The sequence below is a fragment of the Leuciscus leuciscus genome (assembly GCF_965113295.1).
Source record: "Leuciscus leuciscus genome assembly, chromosome: 18".
In the NCBI taxonomy this organism is placed as follows: Eukaryota; Metazoa; Chordata; class Actinopteri; order Cypriniformes; family Leuciscidae; genus Leuciscus; species Leuciscus leuciscus.
Window position 1 is genome coordinate 29,539,140 of NC_138742.1, and position 10,469 is coordinate 29,549,608.

General features: G+C 41.7%; 1 protein-coding gene across 5 annotated transcripts in view; it reads left to right on the forward strand.

Annotated features, from left to right (window-relative positions):
* cc2d2a (coiled-coil and C2 domain containing 2A) overlaps positions 1-3,724 on the forward strand; it is a 57,334-nt gene extending 53,610 nt beyond the window's left edge. For all 5 annotated transcript variants that reach the window (XM_082144973.1, XM_082144972.1, XM_082144974.1 and 2 more), the window contains 2 exons: positions 62-239; positions 702-3,724. In XM_082144973.1, coding sequence (XP_082001099.1) covers positions 62-239; positions 702-890 — 367 coding nt within the window. In that variant the 3' untranslated portion in view covers positions 891-3,724. The remainder of the gene's footprint in view (positions 1-61; positions 240-701) is intronic.
* The last annotated feature ends 6,745 nt before the right edge of the window (positions 3,725-10,469 follow it).

Here is a 10,469-nt window from a genome sequence, read left to right on the forward strand (position 1 = left end):
CATATTCTAGGGCATGTTATGAAATGATATTCATGCAGTAATCATCTGTGCTGTGATGTAGGATAGAGAAGGTTTTGAGGGAGAAGATCATGGACTGGCGTCCCCGTCGCCCCACTCGCTGGAACCGCTACTGCATCTCTACGCTACGCCAGTTCCTGCCAAAATTAGAGCTGAGCGGAGGACGAGAGGTAGCTGAGGAACATCGCCTCGAGCTGCAAAGCCTTCTGGGAGAATACAGGGTGAGTGCTCTTGCTAGAAATAATGCTGTTAAATGTTCCCTGGTTTTGTTGTTTGGACTTTCATTTTGAAGTGTGTTTTCTGTTCCCATCAGTGTTCACTTCCTCTGTTTAGTTCCTGGTATACTTTGTTTCTATAGTTACCCTTGTTTGTTGTTGCCATAGTGATTGATTACCCTCACCTGTTGCTAGTTAGCCTCTCGTTATCCTGCGTATTTGTTTCCGTTGTTCAGTGTCTGATGTTGTTGTCCTTTGTGGATGTATCGTGTGCGTCGTTATCAGTTGTTTTTGCCTGACTTTCCCTGTTTTTGGATTTCCCTGTGTTTGTCTACCTCTCCCTGTCCCGTGAATGGATTTACTCTTGTTTTGTTTGTGTAAATAAATGCTTATGTTGCAATCCTGATCTCCGTCTCTCTGAAACATGATGATGATATTTAATCATACATGTTAATTGTTCTGTTTCAGATATCTGGGTTTCCCCTGCACCTTCCTTTCTCAGAGATTCGGCCAATCATTGAAGCCGTTCACAGCACAGGGGTTCATAAGGCCGAAGCGCCAAACGTCGAGTTTGCCCTGGCGGTCCACGTGCACCCGTACCCCGGTAACGTGCTCTCCGTCTGGGTCTACATCGCCTCCCTGCTCAGTGCACACTAGATCTCAGCAGAGCAATAATTTAAAGACTTCTAGATGTGCTGTATATGAAATCAATGTCATACATTTTTGATTTTGTAGTGCTCCTGTGCCTGCCAGTGTGTTTTAACACTACGTCTACTAATACTAGTTCTCTTATTTATTTAAGAAACTCAGGCTATGATGTTATTTATATGTGATTTTAAAACTCTTATACATTTATGTTTTTCGTGCTTGTACTGAACCGATTTGTATGAAATTATTTTAGACCATTTTTATTACACTAGATTGCTAAGTTTGTACTTTTTTTCCCTAGTATCGTTCTTTTAGGGTGAATCTCACAAAACCCACCAAGAACATGTCTAGGTCATATTGCACTTTCATATTTTCTTTTGATAATGAGGTGTAAAATATCACCTGAATATGTTCTTTACAGTTGAATATAGATATTTTTATATTTTAACTGTACTGGTTCAAGCTGAGGTAAGCACACTACTGAACTGATTCAGTTGATTGTTGAGGCACAAGTAAATGTTGAAATAGTACATTATGCAATATTTGTGCTACAGAATAAAACGATGCAGTTGCTTTTAACTGTTCTCTGCTTTGCATGTGAAATTGTAAATCTTTCGAGAGACTCTTTAGTACAGAGAGATGTTATCACTGTGTGTGACTGATGTATTCGTCTGCCTCAGACAGACAGACACGGATCTGTCAGCTGTTATCAGCTGTGTTTGGCTGGAACTTGTTGGGTCTTGCAGGTGTTTTGGGGTTATTAGTATCAGTGTGTTGATTTCAGGCTTATCAAACTTTGTGAACTTCCTGATGACAGTTTTACAGCAAGAGGCTTCACTCTTTACCTGGACACTTCATAGATACTGTGTGTTTGGCTCCTCTTTTTCCGAGGATCAAAATCTTGCTTTTTCAAATATTACCTTTATTATTGGTGTGTTTTATAGCTGTTTGTGAATGTAAAAAGTTTTAAATATCAAAGTCCATAACAAATAAAGTTTTTGTCTCCTAACAGAAAAAAAAACCCAATTCTGAACTGCCGAGACCAATCACAACAGACTGATCCATCTGACCAATCAGAGCACATTAGACCAATCACAACAGACTGGGCCATCTGACCAATCAGAGCAGAGTAGACCAATCACAACAGTCTGGGCCGGCTGACCAATCAGAGTAGACCAATCACAACAGACTGATCCATCTGACCAATCAGAGCACAGTAGACCAATCACAACAGACAGAGCCATCTGACCAATCAGAGCAGAGTAGACCAATCACAACAGTCTGGGCCGGCTGACCAATCAGAGCAGAGTAGACCAATCACAACAGACTGGGCCATCTGACCAATCAGAGCAGAGTAGACCAATCACAACAGACTGGGCCATCTGACCAATCAGAGCAGAGTAGACCAATCACAACAGACTGGGTCATCTGATCAATCAGAGCACAGCAGGTTCGTGGAAAGGCGGGGTTTAGAGAGACTGAATCTTCGAACAAACCATTTTCAAACACTGAGGAAAGGAGTGATGCATGTAGATCTGTCATGGGAGACCTACCAATCAAAACGGGAAGCTTTTAAAATAGCGTAATAGGAAACTTTGGTGAAACATGACTCTTGAATGAAACGATTGAGATCAGACAGAAATGACAGATCTGCAGAGCTGTAGGTGCTACACACAGTCTGAAAACTTTTATTCCGGTGTTTAGGAATAATGCGCCTTTCCTGCTTCCTCTTTATTACCTCAGCGAGTAATATTTAGGTATTCATGTGTCCGACCTCAGAACGTTGTGGAAATTCAGAACAAGTTGGTTTTTGTCCTGAGGAGGATATTTTGAGGAAGTTGCGGTTGTTTTCTCTTTACTCTCAGAAGATCAAGGAATCGTATGATTCTTCATGACAAGTGCTCTTTAAAGACGTGACCTGCACTGGAATGCTCTCAGATCAGACCTGAGCTCTGTAGAGCTGCGTCCTGCTTTCATAATGTGCTCGAAATCCCCCCCTTCCTCTCGCCCCGCTTCTCTGTGTTAAACACTGACAGCACAGAAAAAACATTGGTACAAACTCTGAAAGCACAACAACCACTCAAAAATAGCCAGAAAAGAAACCACTAGGGGATATCAAGCATTGCACTGAGATTATTACTAGGTTAAAGTAATGTAATCACCACTAGATGGCTCCTCTTCATCATATGAGTTTAATTTATCCGCTCAGATCTGTTGTTTACCGCGCTAAAGGACATGACCGCAGATCACAGCTGTATCAGATCAGGCCATTAGACATCAGACACATGACCATCATGAGTACTGGAGTACAGGAAAGCGTGGTCATTGGTTCAAGCTGTAAAATAAAAAATTATCTCAGAGTTTTGTCAAATATTTTTAATTTCATACAGTACAGGTCAAAAGTTTGGACACATTACTATTTTTAATGTTTTTGAAAGAAGTTTCTTCTGCTCATCAAGCCTGCATTTATTTGGTCAAAAATACAGAAAAAAATGTAATATTGTGATATATTATTACAATTTAAAATAATTGGTTTTCAATTCATTATACTTTAAATGATCATTTATTTCTCTGATGCAAAGCTGAATTTTCAGCATCATTACTCCAGTCTATCACATGATCCTTTAGAAATCATTCTAATATGATGATTCATTATCAAAGTTGGAAACAGTTCTGCTGCTTAATATTTTTTCATAACCTGTGATACTTTTTTAGGATACTTTGATGAATAAAAAAAAGAAAAAGAAAAAAAAGAAGCAAATGTTTTAAAAATAGAAATCTTTTGTAACAGCAATATACACTACTGGTCAGTCATTTGGGGTCAGTATTTTTTTTCTTTCTTTTTTTGAAATAAATCAATACTTTTATTCAGCAAGGATGTGTTAAATTGATAAAAAGTTATAGTAAAGAAGATTTATATTATTAGAAAATATTTATTTTGAATAAATGCAGTTCTTTTTAACCTTTTATTCATCAAATATATAAGGCAGCAGAACTGTGTCCAACACTCATAATAAATCAGAATATTAGAATGATTTCTAAAGGATCATGTGATAGACTGGAGTAATGATGCTGAAAATTCAGCTTTGCATCACAGAAATAAATGATAATTTAAAGTATAATAAATTGAAAACCAATTATTTTAAATTGCAATAATATATCACAATATTATTATTATTTTTTATTTATTTTTTTATCAAATAAATGCAGGCTTGATGAGCAGAAGAAACTTCTTTCAAAAACATAAAAAATAGTAATGTGTCCAAACTTTTGGCCTGTACTGTATACGTTAGGGCACAGATGGATGAAATAACCACTCTCATCCATCCATACATAATGTCACAGTTTCCCTTTGTTTGGACTTTGGACATTAATGACATTCAAAACGTTTAGAGTCAGTAAACTTTTTATTATATATTTATCAAATAACAACGTCATTCATGTCGCTTCAAATCACCAACTCTCATTTTTAACTGCAAATCGGTGTCAGTGTGAACGGGCCTCCGGTGTGGAAAAGAGAGTGTGTTGCTGTGCCGTCTGGTTATGGACACGGTGTAAGCTTCAACACGTCACTTGAGGATTGAATCATAAAGCATCGCACGGCATTTCCGTTGAGCCTCGAAGATTCTCTTGAACTCATTGTTCTCTGGCATCTGATCAAACACCGCAGAATGAAAATGAAATAACTTTGTTGCTGTCATTATTCTGATGCAAGAGCAGCAGCACTGCTCTCTTTCATGTCTGTTTGGACACAAATAAGTGTATGTCTGTTATTTCCCTCAGGAATGTACAAATGAAGTATAGACAGCATCTCATGTATGTCAATGAAACAAGAATGAAATTGCTGAAAAAAACAGCCCTTGTTTGGATACACTGTATACCGAACTATAGCCATTCAGACGTAATCTGCAGAATCTTTCGTTGTTCCTCTCTGATTTTTGGGATTTGAACTTGTTCAAATGTGCTCTTATACATGTTTGGTTGAAAGTGTTCTTCTTCTTGCTAGGGTGTTCTGTGTGGTTTCTAGGTGGTTCTCCCTGACCTGGGTCTAAACAGTCCATCCCCAAGTCTCTTTAATATTCTGATTTTGAGATATTACATGGGTCCCTCCTTCATCGCTAAAATTACACATTTAAAGTATATTTAAAAAAAGGTGCTGACACTAAAACCATTCATGCTGCAAAATTACCCAACAGAACAGGCAACTTTTATGTCTATCATATAAACCAGGGTTTCTCAAACTCGGACCTAGCTGTGAGTTTCTAGTGATTCTGAAGACATTGATTAGCTTGCTCAGATGTGTTTAATCAGGGTTGGAGATAAACTGTGCAGGACAGTGGCCCTCCAGGACCGAGTTTGAGAAACCCTGATATAGGCGTTTGATAAAGCAGTTCCTCCGAGAGCCAAAAGGAGGCAGCAGTGAGCTACAGCACTAAATGCCACATGCAGCACTGCAGTTCTTTATATTACTTCATTTGAATGCCGCTGCTGTGTTTGCACGAATGTGTGTGAATGTCATTCCATCAGATGTCTATGTGTGTGTGCGAGGTTATAGATTATCCTGCCGAAGGCGTCATTGAGATGTTGCGGTCATGCGTGAAGTCAGATGGTGAAAGCCGGCATTGTGTGAGTCCAGCCTGAAACTTCGAGTCTAAATCTGGGCTTCGAGGAGGAACTCACTGGCCCTGAAGAGAGCATGTTTCTCTGCTGAGCGCTACTGTCGGGTCACGCTGGACATGACCGGACCACAGCAAACCCTGACGAGAGAGAGAAAGGAAGTGCAGAATAGTGCTTGGGTTGTGCTGAGTTTGGAAAGTCCCCTCTTTTCCCCTCAGAAGTGAACATCACACTGACCTTAGCATAGTCACACACAAACAAAAATCATGGTAAAAATATTAATTATTGGGTTTGGCTACCCAATCACAACGCCACAGAAATCTAAATCCATCAACCAACAAAATGGCCTGTCACTCATCATGGCTGGATAGAACTTTTAACTATGCCTTCCATAAAAATCCTATTTTTATGAGTAATGCAATACTGTTATGTTGGCAATCTACAGTACACTGTAATGCATTTACAGTGCAAAATTCTGCAGACCCTTTGAGAGCAGGACAAAACCTGTCTATTCAATCTAAAATCAAACAAGTTTAATTTAGCTATCATCTGCAGATAATTGTTTGGAAATATCCAAACCATAACCATCTGAGCCCTACATGCATAAACCCATGCACAGATTTATACCATCACACTTGCATACACATGTAAACAAACACAAATGTACAGGCATATTTGTGCACACTATTACACAGACACAAATGATATCTGAAGCAATCATTCTCACCCAATCTAGCTAAAGTCCTCTCGTGTGATCTGTGGTTCTTCTATAGAGGCCTGTGGACTCCTGGGTGATCTGGAGACCAGACCAGGGACTCTCCTCCGCTCCTCCCCACAGTGCTGCTCGCTTTATAGGCCACACAACTCTTCTTTGTTGCTGTGATTTATGGAGCTCCATCTGTTACTGCTACTACTCTATTCACAACCAGGTATGTGTGCATGGAAAAAAACGAGGCTTGAGCTACTATTACTGTGAGGGATTGGGAATGAGGAAAGAATTTTTGAGAATTTGAAATAAGTGTGCATGTTTATGTGTAGGCCAATCGAGTGTGTGTTTTTGCATATTAGGGAGCGCTATGTTACCTGATGCCTCAATGTGTTCTCATTGTGTTCTTTTAAATGTAACCTGCAATGATTCAGAGAGAATGTGTGAGGTGCATTCATTCACTTGATACTCTGATGCTGAGAGATACTGCGCGATACTCTCTGTGTGTGTGTGTGTGTGTGTGTGTGTGTGTGTGTGTGTGTGTGTGTGTGTGTGTGTGTGTGTGTGTGTGTGTGTGAACCCACAAAGAGCTCTATTTAATGTGTGAATGAGGGCTGATTGCACCTGAGTCAGTTTCCTACTGACCAACAGAGTCGTAATTGTTAGATTTTTTTCAGTCTGCATTCTTTGGCTGTGGTCTTGATTACCATCGCACACATTTCCCGGGGCTCTTGTTTTGAGATTCGTTCATTCTCCTTTTCCCTTCATCTGTTGGATATGTTTCGGCTGAGTGACACCATTAAGAGAGCATGTGGGAACGTGGACATTTTAGTTACTGTAGTAGAGAAAGAGATTCTTGAACTCAAAGCATCAGTCAGATTTAAACACCTGTAATATTAGGTATAAAAATGAGAGTACGGCAGGAATGAGCCCCTGCCCATTTAATAGTGAAAGTGAACATCGCCCTGTGTAATGAGATTTCCCCCCCTACCCACCCCCCTGGGAGGCGATTTCTACCAAGGGGGAAAGTACCTCTGATAATTTGAGGAAAGGACAATGAGAATTGGCGAGTGGAATTTCCCCCGGACATTCGGGTCAAAAAAAAAAAAAAAGGAGATGGTGTGCATCCACTCGGATTTGTTCTTCACCTCTGCGAAGAAGCTGAGTATTGCTGGCGATAACAGGGCATCTCAGCAGTCTCTCGACCTGGGCACGGATAAGTGCAGAGAGCTTTTCCTGGGCACTTTAGCTAAAAGAGCAGCTTTCTCCCATAAGAGCTAAAAGAAAGGATAGAGGGAGTCTTTTTAAAAGATGTCTTTCTGCCTGTTTCTCTGGTTGCGGTCGATTTCTCTCATCATCGGACTGCGCCTCGCCTAGGTTTGGGTCGTTCCCACACTGAGAAAGAGTTTGTGGATGGTTCATGGCCTCATTTTGAGAACATGACCATGGCAATGTTGCGGTCGCGACTCACTTTCCTAGTCAGAGAAGGAGTCACCTCCGTCGCTCCCCACCCCGGTCCTTCTGCAATGCACAAGGCGGCCACAGCAAACACTGAGGGCGGCAACAACAGGAGCATTTCCATCGGGTCACAGAACGCCGCCACCTGGCGAAATCATCCTAGGCTCCCGTCCAGGGCCTGTAAGTTCACTTCGGTTACAGTTGGAGTTTACAGAGCAAGGTAGATGTTCAAGTACACCCACAGCCACAGGGTAGGGACGCACTGCCTCCTGAAATGGCGTCAGGCTCATCAGAACAGTCAGTTCGCCAGGCACCCGGCCAGGTTCAACAGCGTCCTCTTTACCTCGGTGGCAGGCAAAGACGCCCCTGTCCAGCGTGTGGAAATTGCGGTCCTCTTGGCTAAGGACACAATAGAGCCTGTCCCTCCAGCCGAGATGAAGAAGGGATTTTACAGCGAGTTTGAATCGGGCCCTGCAAAGACTCCCGTCTAAGATGTAAATGCTGAAGCACTTTTTGACATGTGTTTGCCAACTAGATTGGTTTGCAGCGAAAGACCTGAGGAACGCGTACTTTCATGTCTCGAGTTTTACCTCAACACAGACCGTTTCTTTAGTTTGGTTTAAGGGTCAGGCATACCAGTACATGGTCCTCCCCTTCGGGCTGTCGCAGAGGTGGCGCTTGCACCGCTAATTATTATCCACATTCTCAATAATCTTTATGACTGGCTGATCCCAGCTCATTCTTGAGATTTATTGTGTGCACAGGGACCTGGTGCTCAGACACCTCAGCCGATTGGGGCTTCAGGTCAACTAGGAAAAGAGCAAGCTTTCCCCAGTGCAGAGAATGTCCTTTCTCGAAGGGAGTTGGACTCAGTCACCAGGACAGCGCGTCTCACAAACCAACACGGCCAGTCAGTGCTGGATTGCCTAAAGTCATTCAGGTGAAAAACAGCGGCCCCACTAAAACAATTTCAGAGGCTCCTGGGACATATGACGTCCTCAGCGGCCATAACGCCGCTCGGGTTGATGTGTATGAGACCACTTCAGCACTGGCTTCACACTTGAGTCCTGAGATGGGCATGGCGCCCGCTATATCTGGCTATCACACCGATCTGTCACCGTATGTTCAGCCCTTGCATTTCTACAGGCTGGGATTCCCCTAGAACAAATGTCCAGGAATTCAATGCCAAGCACAGAATTCGTGAAGTACGTCCATTTCAAGTCAGCCTGTGTACTTTTTGGCGAGGGGCTCCATATGTAGTGATTCCCTGATGGTAATCCAATATGATGTATTGTCCACAGCACGGTTTTGCTGACGTTAAACTTGTGTATTCCCCTAGACAGACCTCCGCTCTTCCATCAGTTGCTGTTTTTTGTAGACCTCCTCCCTTTTCAGGTAGGGACTTACCACAGAGACTTCTTTCCACGTGTGGAACTTCCCAGTTGGTAAGTCCATGTGATGTTTTCTCCACATGTTAACCTCCTCTCTGGCAGGATGTGGTCTCCGTAGTGTTCTTTCTCCTTTCTCCGTTCTTTCATCGACGTGACTTACAGATGGTGAACTTCCTGGTTACTATTGTAATCTCCATTCCCTGTTGGCCACAATGCTGTCCTTTCTCCTACCTGATAGGAAGAGCACTTCCCCAGTGCTAATTTCTGAGCTGCAGAGCTGTTAAAAAAAGGAGAAAAGGTTCTATTCGCATTGTAAGTACTGCCTCTTCTGTCCCCGCGTGGTACGAAGGACCACACGGCCTGCGTTGGGGGTAGGTTAGGTTAGGTTACGATGTTGTGAGTGCACTGGTTACCTGGCACGCTGTAGCTTGCCCACATCTGCCCCGCCAAAACCTCAGTTTTAACCTAACTCAGTTCAGCTGTTCTGACGCTTTCCACAGGGACCCCTAGTGTCAGTATAGCGACACAACATCAAAGTGACTGACAGATGGTGAACTTCTTTGTTACTATTGTAATCTACATTCCCTGATGGCCATAATGCTGAACTACCTGCTGAAGGGCCGGGACTTTTTTTAATCCCCTTATGTGCGGTGGCACATGCAGATTCCACTCGTAAATTCTCATTGGCCGTTTCTCAAAGTATCAGAAGTCTTTGGGGCACCCAAGGGTGACACCCAGTGTCAGTACATCAACACAATGTCTTGTTCCCGGAGGTTACAATAGTAACCAAGGCGTTATCAACATCACAAATCTAGTAAAGCTTTTCATATTTTTTATTTTTTTTTAAGTTTAATATACATTTATAATGCTATACTTTGTGTTATATTACCTTATATAAATTAATCTATGCTGCTGCGAGGGTGTTTCTAAAACAGTGGCTGAGGGACTGACGGATTTGACATCTTTTTCTCTTCTGATTGCTCTAATCAATCTCTCAATATTTTTCCTGGAAACACTTTAGATTAGGGAACACATATTCACTATTAACTAGGAGGTTTCCCTCAATAAACTCCTAATTACTGCTTATTGATAGTACTTACTAATGATTATGTTTAAGTATGGGGTAGGGTTAAGGGATGCAGAATATGGTCATGCAGAATAAGGCATTAATATGTGCTTTATAAACACTAATAAACAGCCCATTTGCTAGTAATATGCATGTTAATAAGCAACTATTTAATAGTGGATATGTTCCCTAATCTAAAGTGATACCTTTCCCCCTCTTTTGGAAAGTCGTGGAAATGCTGTCATGGATTTTTATTTTTATTTATTTTTTGGTATTGGAGCAAATGGGAATACAAAAATTAAACTTGCTGTCGTCTCTGATTCACCACTATAGAAGTTTACCAAACTAAG